At 40.3% G+C, this 24667-nt stretch overlaps 1 protein-coding gene across 4 annotated transcripts in view; it reads left to right on the top strand.

The window, feature by feature from the left end:
• Positions 1-24667, top strand: part of LOC124721611 — a 248423-nt gene that overhangs the window by 172743 nt on the left and 51013 nt on the right. For 2 of the 4 annotated variants that reach the window (XM_047246664.1, XM_047246666.1), the window contains exon 3: positions 12329-12636. In XM_047246664.1, coding sequence (XP_047102620.1) covers positions 12329-12636 — 308 coding nt within the window. The remainder of the gene's footprint in view (positions 1-12328; positions 12637-24667) is intronic. The other 2 variants (XM_047246665.1, XM_047246667.1) reach the window with 1 other exon arrangement.

Here is a 24667-nt window from a genome sequence, read left to right on the forward strand (position 1 = left end):
GAAAAAGCCAGAATCTTTATTTTGAAAAATACGGGTCCCTTACGAATCAAAACTTCACGATTTCTTTCCGTAAAATTTTTATGAAAATGATTAGCGGGATCGTGTGATATTTCTCCTGGTTGGTAAACTGTTGTTCAACTGACACAGTTGTCGGTGTTGGTGAAGTCATCGAAGTTGTTGCCCTTTCGTCAGAGGGACGGTCGCTTTCTGATTCAGTCTCTTTTCCTGAACTGGTAGAAATCTGAAATTGGTATAGGACATGAACATTCAGAAATTTCCGCAATTTATGATCGGCACGTCTCATCACGTGGAAGATTTATTATTTGATTGATACTTACCTAAGTTGCTCCAGTAGTAGTAGTAAAATATGCTGTTACTTTTGGCAACTTTTTCAATTACTTCCTTCTGATGTACAGATTTTTACTTTTTGCAGAGCCACAAGGATATGATCGTTTCGACATTTTATATTCAGTATTTATTTTTACACCGAAAATAATCGCTAACACAAAACGAAACAGGCAAACTACGATTTAATCAAAGAATACTCCAGAGCACAGTCAGTAACAAGTACAAACAAAACAAACGTCGCAAACTGCAGTCAAATACAGAGGAAACAAAACAAACGTCATAAAACCGCAGTCAAATACAGGGGAATTTCCGATCGTCGAGTCGAATTATTTAAGTCGGTCGGTCACGTTTAATTTTACGTCTCTATTCGCTCCGTGCAGAACTGTGCAATGCGCAAAGCTAATAGTAGATATTGTAGTCAGTCATTATTGCTCGATTTTTCAAAATAAATTTATTTTTTTGGTAATAAATTTCGGTTATTGTTTGATGATTTGGCAGGAACTAGGGGGCCCATCGGTCGCGGGGCACTAGGCACGTGCCCGGAGTGCCCAGTGGGAGAGAGGGGCTTGCTTTTACCTCGTAGTATAATATGTGGTTCATACCAAGAGTGAATTAGAGGTGAAGTGAAAAATTCCCTACCACAATAGCAGAAGTGAAACTTGCCAGATATACAGAATGGAATTGTAAAAGTTTCCGGTATACTTCAGACAGGGAACTGGAAGTCTCGACTTAGAAACAAACTGAACTACAGCTCATTGACCACGTATATTACATCTAAGAATATACTGTGTCTCAAATATGCCTAAAACGGTAAAAAATTGTCGCTAACTTGGCGGAAATACGGTACAGTACTTTACTTGCTTTCATGAAGTCATCCTCCAGCACAGCGTAGATAGCTTCGCGCAATGCAGCTTTCAAAACTGCCGTAGAAAATCCTAGATCCTTGTAGCTGCTATTGCCAGGAATCCTATTGCCAGGAATCTTATACAAGATTTATATACTGGGAGCTGCGTCAAAAGACAATTACGCATTTCTAAATTCATCCTCAAATAATTACGCCAGTTCTTGAACTTGCCCTCGTGAAGTAAGTTTATTTGCTAAAAAACGCCTTCGCTTAAGCAGCCACCGGTAGAAAATTTTGATGTTTTTCTGTTTCTCGTATTTTGTTTGCACTTATTAGAAACACAAGTTGCGAACACAGACCGTAATAAAACTGCCTACATTTCTGAATAAATGAAATAAACTTTGATATTACTGTACGAGAGTTTGGTCGCTTGGTACAGAAATTTTTCTACATAGGCAGATGGCGGGCGAGCAGTAGACTGGGATTAATATCGTGTGAACAAACCACGTTTGCAGCGATCTGTTGCATGCACAGACATTTACGCAGATATCTGCGAAGACAGATCGTTGCGTGTGGATGGGCCATTGCACCAAAAAATAATTAATGTAAAGAAATGAAATTTCGGGAATATATTTGTCTAGGTAACATACTTAAAGGATTATCATAGCAAGACTACAGTTACTGTAAGCGCAAGACAAGCCATTGAAAATGTGAAATTAGAGTACATTAAAACAAGTGCAGCCACCAGAATGTTGAATGTAAGCATGCAAACGTTCGTGCATTTTGTTGTACAGGTGCCGGATGTCAGTTTGTGGGATGGAGCTGTATGCCTGTTACACTTTGTCTGTCAATACACGGACGGTTAATGTTGTTTGTCGATGACGTTGGACTTGTCGTCCGGTGATGTCCCTTATGTGCTCGATTGGAGACAGATCTGGTGATCGAGCAGGCCAAGGCAACATGCCGATACTCTGTAGAGAATGTTGGGTTACAACAGCGGCATGTGGACGAGCCTTATCATGCTAGAAAACACCCCGTGGTATGCTGTTAACGAATGACAGCACAACAGCTCGAATCATCAGATTAACGTACAAATTTGCAGTCAGGTTGCCTGGGGTAACCATGAGAGTGCTCCTGCTGTCATACGAAATCGCACCCTAGAACATAATCCGAGGTGTTGGTCCATTGTGCGTAGCATGCAGACAGGTTGGGCGCAGCCCTCATCTGGTCTCCTAATCAACACACGGCCATCACTGGCACCGACTCAGAACCAGATTTCATGAGAAAACACAACAGACCTCCACCCTGCCCTCCAGTGAGCTTTCGCTTGTCACCACTGACGTCTCAAATGGCGGTGGTTTGGGGTCAGTGGAATGCACGTTACAGGGCGTAAGACTCGGAGCTGTCCTTGAAGTAACGTGTTTGTAACAGTTCGTTATGTCACTGTGGTACCAACTGCTGCTCGGATAGCTGCTGCAGGTGCTGTACAATGTACCAAAGCCATACGCCGAACACGATGGTCTTTCCTCTCGGTGGTGCCACGTGGCTTCCTGCAGCCCGGTCTCCTAGCAAACGTACATTTTCGTGACCACTGCAAAAAAATGGTTCAAATAGTTCTGAGCACTATGCGACTTAACTTCTGAGGCCATCAGTCGCCTAGAACTTAGAACTAATTAAACCTAACTAACCTAAGGACATCTCACACATCCATGCCCGATGCAGGATTCGAACCTGCGACCGTAGCGGTCGCTCGGCTTCAGACTGTAGCGCCTTGAACCGCACGGCCACTCCGGCCGGCGTGTGACCACTGCAGCCAGCAGTCATGTACAGTGGCTACAATCCTGCCAAGATTTTCTGCAGTATCGCAGAAGGAGCATCCAGCTTTTCGTAGCCCTATTACACGACCTCGTTCAAACTCAGTGAATTGTAGATAATGACGTCTTTGTTACCCTAAATGCATTCTTGACTAACATCAATTCACAATTTCAAAGGTAACTAACGCTCACGATTGTTACAGCGTGTATTTAAAGCAAACCTGATTTGCATCCTCATAGTAGCGCTACTAGTGCCACACTTATGAGACTGGCGCGAAATTTGAATAGACATCATCTTTCAGATGTAGAAAACGCGCCTACCAAGTTTCACTTATGTCATACAACTTGTTCTTGATGTTGCAATTTTTTTTCTGTCGGTGTACAACACCCCTAGTGGTACTGGTACTTATTAGAGGAGACGTCGTTGCCGTGTGTCATGGAAACCAATATGGTGGTTGAAATTCAAAGAAGTATGCCAATAGGACGTCCAAAGTTGTCATAGAAGCAGTATCTGTCTACCTGTTACTATATATTCGTACTTAGTTTACGATAACTTCGTACATTTTGCGAAGCGTTTATCATTTGCTGGGGCTGATGTAATTCGTTTTCTGCGCGAATTTTGCGATCCCGTGACTCTGCAGCCATCAGTCAGCAGTTATGCTACATCGCTAATTCGTTATTCTTTCGTCTGACGCTATACTCATCAGACTTCCGGTAACTCTGCTATTCTTGTTCTTATGGTGCTCATTTTCGGAATATGACTTTTACATGAAGTCGAAGCCCATTTTAATGAAATTATAGACTGTTGTGTTAACCCAATTGTATCACCAGATCGCTGTTCTCCTCTGGACCATGTTGTCCAAATTTATGGTTTAAAAGTCTCCAGTCAAGACTCGACAATTGATGGAACCTTGAGTTGAGGCCCACCCCCTGTCGGCTTTTCAAATCGGAGGCCCTCAATCAGTTGTTGGTATGAAACTGCAAATGGTAAGTGCCTCACATGCAGGGTCAGTGTTCACCATCGCTTTAGCTAAATGCTTGCAGAAACTGCGAGTGACCTCAGAAACCAAGCAAAAAATACCACTGTGAAATATTTCTGTGTGGTCTAACACAATAACCCAAAACTTCCCTTTTAGAAAATGTATTGGCAATTCGCGTCACGTTTCATGTCCTTATCGATAAAAGGTGATCGGTCCCAACCACGAGGTTATTACTTGGTCACGAAGTTCACCCTAATTCAAAAAACCGTATATTGCAGTGAAATAAACCAAGAAGTTACAGCATGGTATGTGGTCCTCAGTTCCTAACATCTCCCAATAACATTACAATGAAATAACAATAGGACCAAGTATAACAGTGTGTGCTAAGTTCATCGTAGAGGAAATTATCACTCGTAAGACATTAGAGGTGCCATCAGTGTATACAAAAAGTACTATAAGATAAGTGTATGTTCGCAGTGTTAAATATTAATCAAAGCAATACTGTACATTAAATACCTTTCAGCATAATTACTTCTACTGTCATAGTTCATAAAGTAAATGACTGTACCCATGAATGGACAATTACGCACTGCTGTGTTATGGGTCATGAACAGTATTTCACCTACAACTAAAATTATTCTGTTCATATTTTAGACAAAGATAACTCATTAACTTTAATCTGAAAGAAAAATATACACCACACAGCACAAAGTAGTACCTTTGAGAGCAAGTGATTTAACAGTGTTGATTAGTAATCAACTTTACTCAGTGAATAGGCAAGGCAACTCCTACCTGCTTGAACGAATGCATGTTTTCACAGCGATATGTACTGATGATTTTTTCTTGAGCATCCAACCGCGTCAAGTGATTAAATGTCCACAAGCTTTCGGTCGAGTGCTCCTCAGCCATTGTCAAGTTTTGAGTCCCATGTGTCTTATGCTGCCATCATAATAGAACATGCTGACTTTGACACGAAGATCAGGTTGATGCTGGAAGACGACATATACCAAAATTTTTCACAGAATCCAACATCCACAATAATGAGGAAAACGCCGGAGCTTCTCAACCAGTCATCACTGGAAAAGAATGTCGTTAAGAATCTCCTCCCCCTTGCACCCCTAAAAGTTCATATACCGAGCTAGGTGACGCAGTGGTTAGCACATTGGACTCGCATTCAGGAGGACGACTGTTCAAACCCGCGTCTGGCCATACAGATTTACGTTTCCCGTGTGATTTCCCTAAATCGCTCCAGGCAAATGCCGGGATGGTTTCTTAGAAAGGGCACTGCCGATTTCCTCCCCCATCCTTGACACGATCCGAGGTTATGCTCCGTTTCTAGTGACAGCAATGTCGATGGGACGTTAACCGAATCTTCCTTCCTTCCAAAAGTTCATACGAAGGGAATAACTCTACAGCTCATTGTGACCACCATTGCATCGCTGGGTTACTGACTGACGAAACATCTGGCCAGCTTTCTTTCTACATATGTTGGTCACTGTGTGCACTACATCAAGAATACGATGGACATCATGAGCCGAATTAAATTTGAGCACTGTAGATAAGGAGATATGATGGTCCTCTTTGATTGGCTTTCAATATTCATACGCATTGCCATCAAAGACTCCATAATAGATCTTCTCTCCCAGTTCTTCGACTGCACTTTTGAGGATTTATGTCATGAAACTTTTTTCCGTTGAATGGTGGAGAATATTTCAACCAGAGAAAAGGTAAGGTGTCACAGTGGGAAGTCAAATAAGTCTAGTTATTGCCATCCTCTTAATGGAATTCGTAAACACGGCTAATGCAATGTCTAGTAACTTTCATCATCGTGTCGGCACATTTGTTGTGTGGCCTTATGGACGTGAAAACTAGGGAGAGTAGTTTGACCACATGAACAACATTAAATTGACGTGGAGGTAGAGACAGACGCTGTTTTGCCATTCCCTGTCGTTCTCATCTGCCCAAAAGTAAATGGATGTCTCAGCCACAGTGTTTACCGGAAACTCACGCATACTGCCCGTTATCTGCACGCTGCCAGCTACCATCACCCATCACAGAAATGTTCTCATCTGATGACCTTGGTGCATCGAATAGAAGCCGTTTCAAATGATGAAAACTTGTTGAAAAAAGCGAGCCACTTACAGAAACTATTAAAGGAAAACGGCTGCAGCAGCTGACAAATTTCACTGAAGGCACCAATGCGGATGCTCCCATCCTCCCCCCCCCCCCCCCCCCCAATGGAACTGTGGGTGTCCCAGTCTAGTAAGATAAAATTATGCAGATCATAGAGGATCCTAGATGAAGTACTATGAATTACAAAATAAAAAAATTAATGGTCAGAAATGAATATGTAGTTTTCTATTCATGTAAATAACTGACACTCTACAGCAACAACTTAACCTAAGAAAGCTATGTGAAGTGATGACCACCAGTCTCAATGCATTATACTGACAGAGAAAAAATCGGAACACCAAGGAGTTCTGCGACATCAGTGAAAGCTGGTAGGTGATTTTTTCTACATCTGAAAGATGATGTCTATTCAGATTTGGCGCTAGTAGCGCCACTATGAGGATTAAAATCAGGTTTGCTTTATATACACTCTCTAACAGTCATGAGTGTTAGTTATCTTTGAGATTGGACTTGATGAGTTGATTTATTCACCTTTGAGGTTGGACGTGATGAGTTGATTTAGTCAAGAATGCCTTTAAGGCAACAAAGACGCCATTATCAACACCTCACTGAGTTTGAACAAGGTCATGTAATAGGGCTACGAGAAGCCAGAGGTTCCTTCTGTGATACTGCAGAAAGACTTGGCAGGGATGAAGCCACTGTACATGATTGCTGGCTGCAGTGGTCACAGGAATGTATAATCTCAAGAAGACTGGGCTTCAGACAGCCATGTGGCACTACCAAGTGGAAAGACCGTCGTGTTCAGTGTAGGGGTCTGATGTATCGTACAGCATCTGCACAGCAATTTTAGCAGCAGTTGGTGGCACCCCAGTGATGCCTAGTTGAGGACCAGTACCCAACCTGTCTGCTTGCTAGATACACCGGACCTAGACTTGGAATTATTGTAAGGATATGATTTCCTACGACAGCAAGTGTACTTTCATGGTTATCTCAAGCATACTGACTGCAAATTTGTATGGCAGTCTGGTGATTTGTCCTGTTGTCCCACCATTCATGAATAGTATTCCACAGACTGTGCTGTTTGTGTTGTTCTTCCCTTGATTTCCAACATCCTATATCATGGTACCAATGACCCTGCTGTTTGGTCGTCTCTCCAAAATCAACCAACCAACAGCATTCCAGGGGCTGCCTTCCAACAGCATAACGCTTGCCTACCTATCACTGTTATAACCCAACATGCTCTTCAGAGTGTCGACATGTTGCCTTGGCCTGCTTGATCATCAGATCTTTCTCCAATCGAACATATGGGGCATCATTGATGACAACTCCAGTGTTATTCACAAACAACATTAACCATCCCTGTGTTGACCGACCAAATGAAACAAGTCTGGAACTCCATCCCACAAAGTGACATTTGGCACCTGTATAACACAATGCATGCACATGTGCGTGCTTACATTTAACATTCTGCCGATTACAGTGGTTGTTAGTGACCAGCATTTTACATTTACAATTGCTTATCTTGTGATTACATTAACATGTGATCTTGCAATGTTAATCACTTAAATATGTTACCTAGACTAATATATTCCCAAAATTTCATTACTTTACATTAATTATTTTTTGATGTTGAGTTTTTTTTCTGTCAGTGTATTACCACATAACCCATTGTCAAAGCTGAAATCTGGGTTCAGAATCATTTGTTCCAAGTTTGCATGAATTGTTTTTGATATTCTAGCTCTCTCTCTCTGCATTGTATTCTTCATAGTGTGCATTTCACGTGTAGTTTGATTGGCACTTATTGATGAATCTTCTCCTGCCGAATTCAAAATTATCTTCACAAAATTTATGTGAACAATTCTGTATTAATTCAACCTGCATAGGTTCCAATATGGGCTACAGTGCTCAGGAATCAGGCAAACCAACTACTATTTTCGTGTGTTACTTTGTGTGGCATCTGCCTTTTCTACAACTAGTTTCATGTGGTTGCTCTACCCTAAACGTCCTTGGACAGATATTCCTAAATACTTCATAGCTGTCACTGTTTCCATGTATGATCTCCAGTTATTTAATCAATAAATAGTGGGACACTCTGCATGTTTATTCATAAAACATTCAAATCCACATAAGTTGAGGCCAGGTGCCATTGGGTAACATCCTCATCTTGAAAAGTCTTTCATCAACTGAACTGTGTGGGAAGAGCATTGTAATCCATGAAAAGGAAAAGGAAGATCAAAGTTTAAAATTGTTCAGATGTTACGAGCTTGAGAGACAGAACAGAAGATTTGATTGGGCAGGAATTGAGTTCAAATAGGCCAGGCCTTTTTGAATGGCCATTCTGGTATTTTCCTGAGAGAATTATAGAATCTGCTAAAACCTAAATCAGTATGGTGGGATGTTCCCTGAAGCCCACTACTCTTGAAAATGAGTTCAATGACTTCAGGTGCCAGTTTTCACTGATAAAATGGAAAGAGACCTAAATGACATCAGTCTACTAGATGGCAAATCAACAATGGAACTGTTACAGCTTTGTCAGGCCAATCAAGATGGCTGAAGATGTCATCTGGATTCACTTGACACAGCTGCAACATTTCTGTTGTTGCCGAGAACAAATTACCACATGATACTCCTTTTTATCAATGGGTTGTGCCATTTTAGTTTGGCGGCTGTAACAATATGCTACAGTACTGTCACAAAGGGATATAAATGGCATGTACCTACAAACACACACTTGATTAATTAAGGAGATGTGTCACAGACAGGCACAACAAAAAGACTACTATATATATATATATATATATATATATATATATATATATATATATATATATATATATATCTGTGTGTGTGTGTGTGTGTGTGTGTGTGTGTGTGTGTGTGTGTGTGTGTGTGTGCTTTAGAAGAGGACCTTTTGGCAGTCTTTTTGTTGTGCCTATTGCAATTCAACATCCTCTCTATAAATAAAGTTGCACTCTGTCCTTTTCATAATATTGTCATTATTCCATCCTAGATTTTCCATTGTGTGTCTTCCTTAATTAATCAACTATTCAGTAGTAATTGAAATTTTGTGACTAACCTTCATATAGAGTTCATGCATCTTTTACTCATGGACAAGCAAGCACATGAAAGAAAAAAAATTATAACTTCTGTGTTCCAAGTATTGTTCAGTCATCTTTAGGTGGCATTGCAGTCTGGACAGAGTCAATGCACAGAAAGTGTAGATTTCATCCCTTGTCTTGTGTGATGTATGCAAAATTGTGTGCAATCTAAATGTAACCATGAAGGGAAAATGCATGTTAGAGGATATGCACTAAGGAAAGGAGTTCACTTTGTTAATTGATCCTTTCTCACACTTATTAGAGATCATAAAGGATTGGGTTCACAGAAATCTAGCATGACTAATCACAAATTAATTTTGCTGCAAGGCTGAATTTGATATAGGAAGGTATCATGTACACTTTAAACTGGTTTCTGAATGAAGTCACTGTAACTAACATCTGAAGCAGAGTGGCATATAAAAAGCCCCCACTGTTTCCTGCTTGTAAGGTTGCGTTATTATGGTGGACTCAGCAGTGTTGATTGTTTTTAATGAAGTCAATCCACTTTCAGCTATTAAAATATTATTTATAGTGATTGCAGTTTTGATACATGATCATTGTAAAGCATCGTGAGATGATGTGACCCACTCAACAATGTAAAGTTGTGATGTGCTGGAACATAGTTCCCAGCAGGGTAAGAGCAAATACATGTGGTGGTTTAAATCTATTCACTGTTTCATACACCATGTGAGCATACATCACAGTGCTGACAGAATAATGACAAACAGCAGACAGGATGATAAAAACAACATCCACAAGAAACACTTAAGTCAAAATCTCATGTAGCAGATGTGGTAGATGTATTTGATTTTACACTTCTGGGTATTATGTTCCAGCATCTCACAACGTTGTGTTTTTGAGGGGTCCCAACATTTCACAATGCTCAACAATGACCATTTGTTGAAGTTTCAATTGCAGTAAATAATTCTTTAACAGCCTAAAGCGGAATGACTTCATTTAAATTTTTCAGGAAGGCTGTGGAAGCAGTGCTCCTCAAAATGCAGAGATCTGTTAGACCACTTGGAATTGTCACAAGTCTTGAACTGCATGCTCGATCTCTGGTCAAACTGTGAGAGAGCTGTCTGCTTCTTCCAGAAACTTGTAGTCTACACAAGAGAGAATAGCAGCTTGTATGAAGGGTCAGGGAACAATTTGATACTTTAAGGTGGATGCATAAGTAATATTAGGTCTACTTTACATAGAATGAAATTTTTTTATTATGAATATTATAATATTCGAAAACAGAATTAGCAAACTCTTTGCTCCTGTATAGGGACAGACTACTCCTTAGATCACAAAAGCATGATTCTTGACAAAATATTTGATGACATGAGTAAATTTGCCTAAACGGTATCTCAATTGTACAGGATGGATTTTGGTTGTGTGGATTTCATTGGAAGTGTATTGAAAAACAGAAAAATCATTATGTTTAATGATTGACCATCAGTAGAGTCAAGATCTGTTTTCTTAGAAAAACAATGGACGTCATAATTCCACATTTTTATATTTATTCTAGAGTACTTGCAGACCTGTGTTGATGACTACAATCTTTCATTTATTTTACTTTATTAAGAATTGTTGACTCTTTTGTTTCTTCATTGCCTTCTGATTTTTAAAGTGCTGTGTACTTTTAAAAGCCTATTAAGGAGGTACATTACTCTTTTTGAACTTGCTCCCCTTTGTGACTTTGTACTGTTCTGTGTGGGAGTGTGGATTGCCTGTTGCTTTAAAATTTCTTCCGTTATTCTACTGATGTCCTGGTTCTTTTAGGAGATGACTATTAGTGTTATGTTAAAGTTTTAGATACACTAATAGAATCAGTTAAGTGTCAAATTGGTAATCAAAAATTCTAAGAATTCAGTTCCCAGTAGATCTTAGAATTCTCTTCTGTGACACAAAAAAGTATGACACTAGTAAAAATTTTGTGAATGTGGAAGTCATGCATTCTCTTGCTGAAAAATGACTTCTAGGGCGTTCTGTAGAAAGGGTATGGCTACAGGTCACAGGATGTCATTCACATAGGTCACTCTCATCACAGTGCTCTGGACATGCATCAACTGTGATTTCTGGTTGCACCCACACCATAAGGCCCTGAATTTGTGCTGTGTGTCTTGTACGAATGTAGTCACTGTGATGCCACCTCCCCCTGTCTGTGGTGATCCAAAATGTGGCGATCACTTTCGAACAAACAAACCTTGGTTCATCCAAAAACACTGTATGTTGTCGTGCCTGTCCCCCCAGTGACATTGTTCCATATACCACTGTCGTCTAGCATGCTTCTGCACATTCGTCAAAGGTAGGTGGAGAAGTGGATGATACACACGTAACCCATGCCGTAATAAAACTTTGGTTTATAGTGACAAGGAGAGCTGCAGGCACATGTTACCAGTATGTGGTGTTGTGCCGTGATATCAGTCTTTACCTGGAACCCGTGGGCTGACGTGGTTAAAATGCAAACCATTTCTGCAGAACATACTAGTGCACATGTCCTGTGAATATGAACATCCTATCTCTAGTCATTCAAGGTGTTTTGTTATTCTTGAACATGAGTGTATAAGAAGTTTCTCACTAAATGGATAATGAGGAGTGATAAATACACATGAGTGTGATACTGTTGTAGCTGCAATGTTAGAGTTTCATCCTATAAATACTTTCATATTTCTCTGAAAACATAACCACAAACTGAAACTGTCAGTTATTCTACTAGCATAAGTTACAGTCCTATAAATGGGTTCTATATGCTACTTGAAAATTTACTGATAAACCATTCATGTACTGTGTTATTTAAAAGCAATCTGCTCAATTGAGAGTGATAAGTGTATGGTGCCCAGATTCTTTGTCATAGTTGTTTATGACACATGGACATCATATGGTAGTTAAGTTTTCTTATTTATAATGTAACATTCACCTTTTATGGAATTTTTAAGCATGGTTTTGTTTTTAATGTCAAAAATTGTCACAATCTTGTTAATATATGTTTCAGATTTTTTTCCTGTGTGTAGTGTATAACCTGATACCATGTATTTTTAATTTGAAGTTATCATTGCAAACTTTTTCGCTTAATATGTTCTGAAAGTGACTTACTTAACCATACTTGTCTCATTCATAATGGAGCAGTGCTCACCATGGAGCTCTCCACGCATTCTCAGTCCAGTGGATGTACGACACATTCTGGCCAGCCGATCGACAGAGAATCTCAGTGCGTTGCACATCCATGGAGAGGCAGAACTCCTGGGATCCCCCATGCGCAGACGATGGGCACGGCGTTCTCTTCGTGGTCGCCAACAGACACAGTCACGATCCAGCTCAGCTGCCTCAGAAAAGGACAAGGAGGAGGACACGAAGAGAGAGGCTGAGAAGCTGCTCAGGGATGGCGAGGAAGAGCTTCGTTTGCGGCTTGACACGCTCAGTGTGAGACACAGGTACTCTCTGTTTAAAACATTTTATCTTATATATTTGTTTGTTTGTATTAATTTGATCACTGACTGAGTATCACTCTTGTATCAGATCATCTTATTTACAATATCTTTTTATTTTCCAGAGCCTGTAACATAGAATGTAAAATCTCCAGGTTTTGTAATGCTACCCTTTTATGTATAAAACAGATTTTTCTGTACAACTTTACATCATTTACACAGAGTATCTTGGTGTGTACAAAATTGTGATATAAAAAAGTTCTAGTTATGCTACTAGAACTATTGTGCTGTACATTAAATCCATTGGTATAACTGATTACAGGAACTGATTGAGGTTGTGCAGTGGTTAGCGCAGTGAACTCGCATTCAGGAGACAATGGTTCAAGTCCCTGTGTAGCCATCCTGGTTTAGGTTTTCCATGATTTCCCTAAGGCAAATGGCTCGTTTGAAAAAGGCATGGCCGTTTTCCCTCCCTTCCTTGCGTAATCTGAGCTTGTGCCACATAACTAATGGTATTGTTGAGAACTCTAATCATCCTTTCCTGCCTTCTTTCCTTTGGCTAGAGGAATAATTTATTGTGTTCATCATTATGTAAGCTGCCATAATTAATTTTAATGTGAAATATTTCTCTCCAAAACATATGCAAGTCAGTGGTTGAGAACTGATTTTATTGTCATAATTTGTTCCCCTTGGGTTTTATCAAACAAAAGTGAAGCTTGGTTCATGCAAAGATACAGAGCAGGAGGAAAAAATCTAGTAATAGAAAGCTAGAGAAATCTGAGTGTTAAATACCTCATTGATCAAAAATTGAGCTGCAGTCACAAATCACGTTAGAAACTTTTTCCACTAAATGTTATGTCTGTATGTACAGTAGATATCCCTGTGCAGTATACCTTTTTCATTGTGTCAGATGCGAGCAGAAGATGCTAAACACATCATTCAGTAAAATTATTTTGTTTTCTTCACTACCAGTAACTGACTATCTCATCTGACGAACTAACACATGCTGCAGTGACCATATACTGCTGTTTGGAATAGAGCAGAAAACAGACGTAAACAAACATTTAACATTGACCAAAATGTCAGCCAGCATACAAGACTAAACCTTCCAAAAATAGTGTGCATTTTGGCTAGAGTTAGTCACTAAATAAAAATGTACACCCTGAAAAGATTGTTGAAAAAACATAAAACATGCATCTATTGTTACTCATTGAGGTAGAGCATTGGTTTAGTGTCATGAAAAATCAGAATTTTGTGAAGCCAGCTGCTTGTATGTCTTATGACACTGAACCAAGGAAACACTGGATTTTTGTTTGGTACTGCTTCATTTGTACTGACTTGTGCAGAACACGGATAGGTCAGTAGTCAGTAACTGCTGTGTGTGTGTGTGTGTGTGTGTGTGTGTGTGTGTGTGTGTGTGTGTTTTGTCGTATTGTTCATAAGTCAATAAATCAATGTGATCACAAAAAAGTAGGCTGTGAAATGAATGTCAGTCACATGCCTTTGAATCTATCTCTACTTACTTATGTCTAGTACCTGTAACACATGCAAAGGCTATAAGGGACTGCCACAGGCAGAATTATGTCTGTGGTCGATTATGTACTATTGTACATGTCATCCATTTTGTTCACTGATGAGGCCTTATTGGGACAAGATGGCATCATAACTTACCCTACAGTGTGGCTACCACTAATCATCAGTTAGTTAGTTAGTGCTGGTTCAGATTCAGTGGTTCAGATTCAGTGTACAGTATGGCGTTACGAGTGACCATCTACAACTGACTGGATCAGTATACTTCACCTTACTGAGAGATACACTGTCTTTTCTATTACATAATGTTCCCCTGTCAGTTGAATCGTGGGGTGTGTGCATGATGAGGATTCAGTACACTTCCGTTTGTTGTCCAAAATTCCAGACACATCCAATGTCCCATGATGTTGGATATGATGTCGAAGCCCATTGCATTGGCTTTCCCAGTTATGGATGTAAAAAAACTTGGACTTGCAGTGAATTGGGGACTATAGGTGTATTGTAAGAAAGGAACATGTTTGAAGGGGCAATGCCTATTTGCAGTGTTCAGTGGATCTAATGCTGGGGTAGATGACCAAAATGGCACAGGTACTAAAGAAGCTGTTGAAGTCATTGATATTGTGTGCAGCATGTTCAGCATTCAGGTTGCAGAATTTATGACTGGCCACAGAGCAGATTAGTTTTTATCACTTTATAACACAGCACACAAATTGCAGCACAGCTGTTATATGGCATTCGTATTTTCTCATCTGGTCATACATTTGTTCACATCAGAAATACCTGTGACTAGACTGCAATAGGGAGTTGTGTGAGGGTGCATAGAGCTAATCTTGCACCTAGGTTGACCATAGGTGACTAACTGTTGCTTTGAATCCCGCACCTCACTGATCTTCACTTTCATGTAATTGATCTTACCCTACTCCAGTCTCAAGTACCTTATATTTGATGATAGATACTGCTACTTATGATGCTATTATGTCAGCCAAGAGGTGGCTTAAAACTCTTTGCGTGTGTGTGTGTATGTGTGCGTGTGCGTGTGCGTGTGTGTGTGTGTGTGTGTGTGTGCGTGTGTGTGTGTGCAGCAGATACAGCATCCCAAGCATTTGCTAACCAATTACTTACAAATTGAAAGATCATTTGAATGATTCTTTTGTTGAAATGATGTGGAATGAATCAGTTTACAGGATATGTATACATGACTGGTTTTAACATTAATGAAAATATTTTTCATACATACTTGTGCAGCTACACTTAAAAATAGGATCTTGCACTTACAGGCTGCCAGGTGTTACTCTCCTTTCCATGCTGCTGTAAGTTTAATTTCTGACTTGTCTTTTTACTACTCCCTCAGAAGCTCAATCTGTGATGACCAGGTACCATCATATCTCTGGTATCTTGATCCAGAAACTTTGAAAACCTGTGCCAAACAGAATGGAATTGGAACTTGGGCGTTTTACAGAGCTGTTAATACACCAGCATTAACATCACCTTCACTCTCTGGGTTACTTGCTGGATTTGATTATCTGTAGTGCCATCTCCACTTGCCCATTTCCTCATCGTTGACTTCCATCCACGCTAGGTGACGTGCTGTTGACAGCCTCATGGTGGTCAGCACAGCCTCAGTGAGTTCATTGAATCAGATCTTTCAAACTCCAGTCACAGTAATACTGAACCTGTTGTTCCCAACCTGTGGGCTGGTCAGTGCTGCAGGTTATCTGTCATTGCAAACTCTGAATGTGCCCAGTCCAATGTAGTGCCATAAATGCTAGAGATGTTGTCACTTCTCAAAGGTGAAATGACAAGGCAACATATGGCATATGTGTGAAAGATAGTCATTGAACAGATTCATCTTGTTCAGTGTTAAACCTCCATGTAAGTTCCGTAGGTAATCACCAGAGAAAATTCTTGGTCACAAAGGAAGATGCACAAAGTAGTTGAACATTTTCCAAACAACCTGCTTCACCAACAAAAAAGGCAAAATCCACATCCAGATCAGACAAAATACAAAGAAACCTTGCACTAAACCTGAGCCTATGCATACGTGAGATGTGTTTCAAACTTTCAGTCATGTATTGAAAGGTTACCCCATCCACTATAAGGATTATATGTATGGTGAGAGAGCAATATTCATCCACAATACACACCATTCTTTACCTGTTACCCTCACCAGCCACCTTTGAGCAGTAAGCATTCAGGCTTACACACCATTAAGAATAACTTTGTACTCCCTGACCTGGTACCTCATGAATGTGTGGATAATGAAGTTCCTGAGGACTTCATACATGATCTCAACTATCCCCTTTCTCTTCCTCAGGGATCTATTTGTCCCAGGGCTTGAGTTGTGGAGAAGTTCCTCTTATCAAATGATATCTGCCTACCCAGTACAGGGAAAGGAGCACACTTCAGCACTCCACACATATCACCCATAGCTGCACAGCACTTTCCTCTCTTATGCTAGCTAATACTGTTGTCTGAGACATGGCAGAGAACTTACACTCTAGTGACCACTTTGCCATTTGAATTCCCATACCGGATACATCAATATCTGCCACCAAACTAAATAAACAGATATTTAACGAAACCAGCTGTACACTGTACAGAATCTGGCTGTATTCAAATACAAATCCAGAATTCATTACATGATAGAATGTGTCAGTACTGTGATCTAGAAAACTGCTGATGTCCATAGCATGAAGTTGTGTGTTGAAACTGGCAGATGGCCAGGCCCATGGTGGAACAAGGAGTGCTATTTAGCTGTTAGTGACAGATGGGTAATAGTTTGTACTCTTCAGTGTTACTGTAGATGGAGTCCAAACACCACTCTTTTATGTTAGAGTTTGAACCTGTGCTGTCATTGCCTGGTAATACAACGCCAGAGCCAAAGTGGTGTGCAATATGTAGCAAACTGTGAATTTTGACCTAGAGAACTACTTTTTAGGCTCTTTAATAGAATCTGATTTGTGGAACAATATAGTGATTTTTGTAGAGAAGCAGTCGTGATCCCCATTCTAGAACTCAGGTAGGATCACATCAGCTGTAGTTGTTGTCACAGTGTAACACTTACCAGTTGTATATCAAAGACAACAGAACAAATGCTCAACACATACTTAGTATGGACATTCTAAACCAGAAAACTTTTCAGTCATCTTCAGTGTGGTTCCCTTAGGTATCACTCTATTGTTAAGCTGGAGTAGAAACCTTTACTGTTGTGGGTTGCAGTGGTGCAGTGTGGACTGGTTCGAGCCTATCAGATGCCTCATGGTGCTAATAAAACATTATTAACAAAGTAAACATTTGTTGCTCAGAAATATACAGTTGTCTTGATTCACAGGCTGCCCCCAACAGCAGAGCAGGAGTGGTGTGCATGATGCTGGGAATGTACCAACATCTGTGCATGGTGTGCAGTGCTGTTGTACAGTGGCAAATGAAGCTGTGTCAGGCCCAACAACATCACGAGGCCACTGACCACATTGCGCAGGTGGCAGCATCTGCTCTAGACATGGCTGCTAGCAGCTCTGAAAAGTGGGTGACGAGGGTACATATGATCATACTATGGACTGCACAAATTGCTTGAAGTCCTGGAGTCATGCTGTGGCCATTTGCCAGAAGAGTAGCCAGCACCATCAGAGTCTGCCCACAGTAGTGGAAGGCGGGCAGTGGAAGCTGCATGCCCCCACAGTGAAGTATGATGGCCTTCTCTTTGAACTCACTGGTTAGGCCACCAGAAGGCCCACTGAATGATGGTGCCCATAGCTTCCTGTCAGTCTCAACTTGGATGGTGATGCTGCAGCTTGTGGCAGCTAAGTGATCAGGTGGGACTTGCTGTTCCATCAAAGGTTGTAGACAGCTAGATGAGCAGGGGATAGACCATCAGAGCTCTGATTTCCAGGCTGGATGGCTGACAATTGAGTAGTTCCCCCCACCAGAATAGGAGTAATATTTATGCGAGACTTGCTCATGTGCTTTTGCTGCAGTGAGACAGCATTGACATTGCTTGGCCTGCTTTTCTTGCCAGGTCAGGTCCTCTGATCACTCTGGTTGAAGCTGAAAGTTGTCTCAACTTCACCTTTCAGGAGCAGCAACAGATTTATTTTACAGAGTTGGCATACCGAATAGTTATTCTTGTTTCCAACTTACACCTTCGTACTCCATTCTGCGTGGTCATCAAAATGACTGCATTCCTCTCTCCCTGTGATGTCATTCTGTTGCAGTGGCATCTTGGACACCAACTCTTATGGTGTGCAGCGATTAACTCTGTCTTGTGGCATATTACATGTGACATCAGTGATCCTCCCTTGTCGGCAGACTGCCCTGCTTTCCTCACCTTTTGCTCTGGCAGGGAAGACTTCAAAATTTTATGCCTTATGCAAAGGCTGCTATTTCATGGCACTTCACTAAACTCAACACTCCTGGTGGCACTGATACAAGAGACAACACCTGATAGGAAAACACCTATGACACTGATGTGTCTGGAGTCATATGGTACGCAGCAGTATCACAAGCGTGTGCCACCATTCAGGTATTCTTCACACCAGGTGCCTCAAGGTTCCAGTCTGTCACCACACAGATGGCACTTATAAACTGGAACCAATTTATGCTTCTGCCATGAGACATTCAGATAGTGAGCTCCATCTGCCTATAGTTATGTCAGCTGCCACAGAGGGTACTGATAACTGGAACTAATTTGCAAAATAGTACACAGGTTTAAATCATTCTGGTGGTCACTGAGAAATGGAGACATGCACCACACACATCCAACCAACCATTCCTACAGCTTGCTCAGCAACAGTTCAGACAGTTCCAGTTTACAGTTATCTTCAGCCAGTCCAGATCAACAGCTACTACCACTGTAGCTAGCTACTATACATGAGTGATTGTCAGACAGTAAATGCAGAGTATTAAGTGCCTAAGTGTTCTTCAGATTAGAGCCAAACATGTAGCTGGATACAGCAGTCCATACTGAGTACCTATAGATTAGATTGTTCTTTTTTCAATGTGTTAGGTTAGATTAGTGTATAGGACATTAGCTACAGTGCCATGCACCACCCAGTGCTCATAGCTGAGTGTTTCATTCTGTATAAATTCTTTTAATAAATGTTTATTACTCATTTTATTTATTTTTTCCTATATTGTGTATATTTTAGATATAATGCTCTGTGATTACATCTGTGGCAAACAAGCAAGCCAGCTACCTTGTTCAACCACAATTATTCTGCAGTAGGGCGCGTCACTTCTTGCTACCTTGGATGTTGGGTATCAGAGTTATTTGGATGAATACAACAGACACTACATGGAGATTCAGTAATATCCAACAACTGTTTGAATGGTACTGCCAGGACACTCTGTCCATCATATTGTGATCTTTCTTTTCAGGTATTTTATGTTTTAAGTTGGCAATATACTCACAGTCCAACACACCTAAGAAAATGGTGTCCTTTAGGAGTGTGAATTAAGTGTCGCCCTTAGTGCAATAGCCATTATGAGTACAGTGTCTGCAGTCTGGTAGATTTTGTCACTAAGCCATTGTCAAGCACATGAGCTGTGAGTGAAGAACTTACTTTGTGTCAGAGTTTTCCAAAAAATGCATATTATCCACTATAGTGTCCTGGTCCTGTTATTGTGATATACTACAACTATACCCAAACCTGGTGTGACAAACCTTCGATCAGTTTCATTCCTTGTGGGTCCTTTGCTAATATAAATTTTCTGGAAAATAACATTCCACAGTGGACTGATTTTATAACATATTTCTTTTGTTTCAATGGCCAAAACTATTAGTAGCAACAAATAACAGCTTTTATAAAAACAAGCAGCTGTGGAACAATGTTATCTTTCAGAAAATCTATATTGGCTGAAGACCCAGCACACAAACACCCAAAATTGATATGTATTTGACTCATTAAGCTTTATTATCAGCTCTCAACACCTCAGAAATATTGAGACATGAAACATTCATATCATAAACATAATACATATTATGAACTTTCTTTGTATTTCATCAAACCAAATACATCTTGTTAAGGCACTAACGTACTACCGATTTCAATCCATACACCACAATTTAAGTGGGGGTATATAAAACATGGAAAGAGGAATGGAAAAAAACAAGATAGTAGAGAGGCCACTAATACAGTAATGTGCAAGCTGCTCATCCCGGAAGATGATTGGTTACAGATTAGAAATGGGGTAGATGGTATCTAACATCAGTGATAAGGGTACATTTCTGTCGTGGAAACTTTCTTAAACACCTCCACAGAATAGTTTTTAGATACTTCCCAAGTTGTTTTTGCTACTCAACATCAGAATGTTTAATTGGACAGATAAAAAATCTACTAACCAAGTGGCAGCAGAAGACACACACAAAATAAGGTTGTAATTAGGCAAGCTTTTGGAGACAGTGGCTCCTCTCTCAGACTGAAGGGTTGAAGGGGAAGGAAGAGGGATGAAAGAAAAGGAGTGAAGAGGTCTAGGAAAAGGGGTAGATTTCGGGAAAGTCAACCAGAACCTGGTGTTAAGGGAGAAACCGGGTGTCAAGGGAGACTTTCTGCACTGGATGAGAAGGGTGACTTTCCCAAAATCTATCCCTTTACCTAGACCTCTCCAGTCATTTTCCTTCACCCCTCTTCCTTCCCCTTCAACCCTTCTGCCTGAAGAAGGAGCCACTGGCTCCGAAAGCTTGCCTAATTACTACCTTCGCTTTGTGAGTAGATTTTTTGTCTATCCAATTGAATTATTTTGTCAAAAATTGATTGTTTTCAGTATCAGAATGTTGGTTAAATCACGTAGACTTTCCTTTTGAATGTTATGTTGATCCGTAGGTAACTTTGTGTAAGAGACTAAGCAAACTGAAACACCATTATATTTCTAATATCACCACTATGCTTGTATCAGAGAATGCAAAAACTTACTGAATCATCAATGATATTTGTAAGAGGTTGTAGCCTACACATACAATTCTTAACTACTATTTGCTCTGTATGTACTAACAAAAATTTGCGTAATCATCAGATGTACTACAACTGTAATATGTTGGTGGCTGCATGGTATGTACACCAGATACCAATAAAAAAGGAAACAAAGGAAACTGTACAAATTCAGATAGTGATTAAATGAAGTTGCAGCTTAGTGTTTGAGTTAGTAAAGGGATGAAATTGCAAACTGCACAGAGTGATTAGAAATACTGGAAAAACTAAGACCCTGCAGTGGTGGCAGGTATAGAAATGGTGATTGGTTGGAGACATGCGATTGCTGAGAACAGTGTGGCAGCTACCAGCTTGGAGTGAACTGCAATCCCATTATTCAGGAAATTATTTTTCTTCTCCTTTATAACTATGAACTCAGTAAAGCCAGTTCTCTAGTTTATGTGGTAAAATAACAGGCACATAATGAAGTTAATATATTCAAAGATCAACGAGATAAGCTAATTGTTCTAATCAGAATTAGAGTATTTATCTCTTCAGCTCATTGAAAACTTATTTAACGTTTTTATCCTGTAATTTTTCCCAGCCCAAGATGAAGCAAGAATTCATCACAGACTCTGCTCATTTGCTATGGCTTAAAGAGCTTGGTCGTTTGACCAAATTTTATGTCATGTCTGTTAACCACATGGAATAACAAAACCAATTTATATTTAATTTTAAAGTGCTGAATTGATAAATTAATTTCATCTCCATTGAAAACTTCTGTGACTTTCAATATTGACTATAATGATATTCGCACCTGTTACAGACAGTTTTTGAAGTATCTCATTGTTCAGTTGTATTTGGAATGGTAGAGCGTACCTTCAGTAGCATCACATAAAGTACACACTTGCAATGAACTGCAGCTGTGAAATCAACGCTAATGGGTGACTTTCCCTAAGCTATTCACCTAATAGAAAAAGCATCCCAGTGTGAACATATAAAAGCCTCCCTCTCTGGTTGTCCCTTCTACCACTTGATGTGTGTGTGTGTGTGTGTGTGTGTGTGTGTGTGTGTGTGTGTGTGAGAGAGTGTGTGTGAGAGAGAGAGAGAGAGAGAGAGAGAGAGAGAGAGAGAGAGAGAGAGAGAGAGAGAGAGAGAGAGAGGGGGGGGGGGGGGGAGAGAGGGAGGGGGGGGGTTATGAAATGGGGGCACCTATTTGGTGATTGACGTGCAATATCTGGCAGGCCACAATGGCATGAAACAAGTAATGATAAAATCTTGGGTAACAGAAGTGGAAGACCTGCTATTAAAAATCACAGAGAATATATGGTAGACAAAAAAACACTAGAAGTCTTCAAGGCAAAGTATTGAGTCCTGCTTTTAAGAAAGGGAGTAAATAATGAGGAAAAATTCGTTGAGGCATTTCACTGCTTTAGATACCTGGAGAGAGCTAGTCAAGGATCTTATAAAATAGATGAAGGAAGATTGAAGACAAATTAAAAGGTAGAGAGCATGTTTTGCGCAGAGATACTCACAGTTTAACCTTCATGCTTAGGATGTCCAGGCAAAAACTGAAAAGAAAATTAAGTACTTTGTGTTTCATTTGTGGATCTAAAAGGGTCATTCAGCAGACTCCCAATAGCCGAACTCTGGAATTTTGCAGAGGAATGTGGAGTAAGCTAGACTTTACGTAGATCCATCAGCACCTTGTATACAAAATCTGGGAACTATGTGAGAACAGGAAATTAGAATTTGTCGAATTCATTATGTGATAAGGAGACTGACTAGGCTCTAACATCTGACACATCTTCTTTTGTTATGTAGTTCCACTGGATAGTGAAGGCATGCAGCAGCAAAGTTACAAAACTGACTGTTGGAAATTACTCTACGAAACTGGTTCAGTTGATCTACTTGGCTCTTGCAGGCAACCTTTAGAGAACAAAACATGAAAGAAATTACGAAGAAGGGAGTGGAGGTAAATGTTGTAAAAGTCAAAACCATTATTACAAGCTAAAGGGAAGAAAGGCATGATATCACATTTGAAAGAATGCCATTAAAACAGGTTTGTTAAATTAAGTAATTGAGTTCTCTCATCAGTGCAGATGAGAATATAGCAGAAATGGGGCAACAGGACATCTGCTTAATGCAGTCACACAGAACTTCCTCAAGAAAAGACACTTGATATAGATAAATCTACCTTCATCCCAATGTTAACGTACCTACAGTAATGTGAATGTGTAGGAAAAACAAACCTGTAATATTCAGATACAGCATTAGTTGTGTTCTGCATGAAACAGTCATATTGTTTAAATATCTTGGTGCAATGTTGCAAAACAATATGAAATGGAATAAACATGTGACAGGTGTGGTTGGGAAGGTGACTGGTCGAATTTGGTTTATTGGGAGAATTTAGGAAAGTGTGGTTCATTTGTAAAGAAGACCGCATGTGGGACACTAGTGCAAACTGTTCTTGAGCCTGCTCAAGTGCTTGAGATCCGCAGCAGGATGGATTACAGGAAAATACTGAAGCAATTCATAGGTGGGCTACCAGATTTGTTACTGGTAGGTTAAGATAACAAGTGGGTGTTACGAAGATGCTTCGGGAACTCAAATAGGAATCCCTGGAGGGAAGGCAACATTCTTTTCAAGGAATGTTATTGAGAAAATGTAGAGAACCAGCATTTGAAGCTGACTGCAGAATAATTCTACTGCCACCAGCATACATTTGGCACAAGGACCATGAAGATACAAACAATTAGGTCTCATACAAAGGCATATAGACAGCGGTTTTCCTCTTGCTCCATCTATGAATGGAACAGGAAAGGAAACAATTAGTACTTGTGCAGGGTACCCTCCTCCATGCACCATACAGTGGCTTGCAGTGTGTGGCTGTAGATGTAGATGTAGATATGGCTGCTAATCTTGTATAGTGTACAAATGAACAAAAAATCTGATCCAAGCAACACCAAATTCTATCAGTAGAAAACAGGACCAGGATCAGAAATACAGCCATTCAGAAAAATAAATTGAAACACAAAGCCTCTGAAACCTATTATCCAAGTGCAGAAGCTGAACTGGTTCAGAAACTTTCAGTGAATATTGAAAGATCAGCTACCATGATTAATGGAGGAGGAAAGACTAGAAGGCAAAAAAGTGTGAGGTCAGCCAAGAAAGACAAGGGAGAATATAATAGAAGAAGTACTTCAGGAATAGGATTGTTGGTTAGAGAAGCTGTACCTGTGACTGCAGACATGAAGAGATGGGGAGCCCATGTATCTTCCACACCAAGAACCTATGTATCTTCCACACCAGGTTGTTCGATCTCACATGCCCATAGATACAAGTGAACAGGTAGGGGCAAACACCTGATATGCAAACAGTCAGGCAGCTGGGCTGTAGTGTACACAACACCGGCCTGGAGCCCGTGAGCAGTGGTGGCCAAATAGCTAGTGTATGTGCAGAACATGAGCAATAGGGCCATGTGGTGCATAGCCTACCCAACCTGCATCTGCCCAAAAGTGAGCTGATGTGCAGCCAGGTGTGCCCATGTGCTGTGTGGCACCTATGGTACAGCTTACTCTGCACTGAAATGTAGATGGGGATCA

This window comes from Schistocerca piceifrons, chromosome X, assembly GCF_021461385.2.
Source record: "Schistocerca piceifrons isolate TAMUIC-IGC-003096 chromosome X, iqSchPice1.1, whole genome shotgun sequence".
Classification (NCBI taxonomy): Eukaryota; Metazoa; Arthropoda; class Insecta; order Orthoptera; family Acrididae; genus Schistocerca; species Schistocerca piceifrons.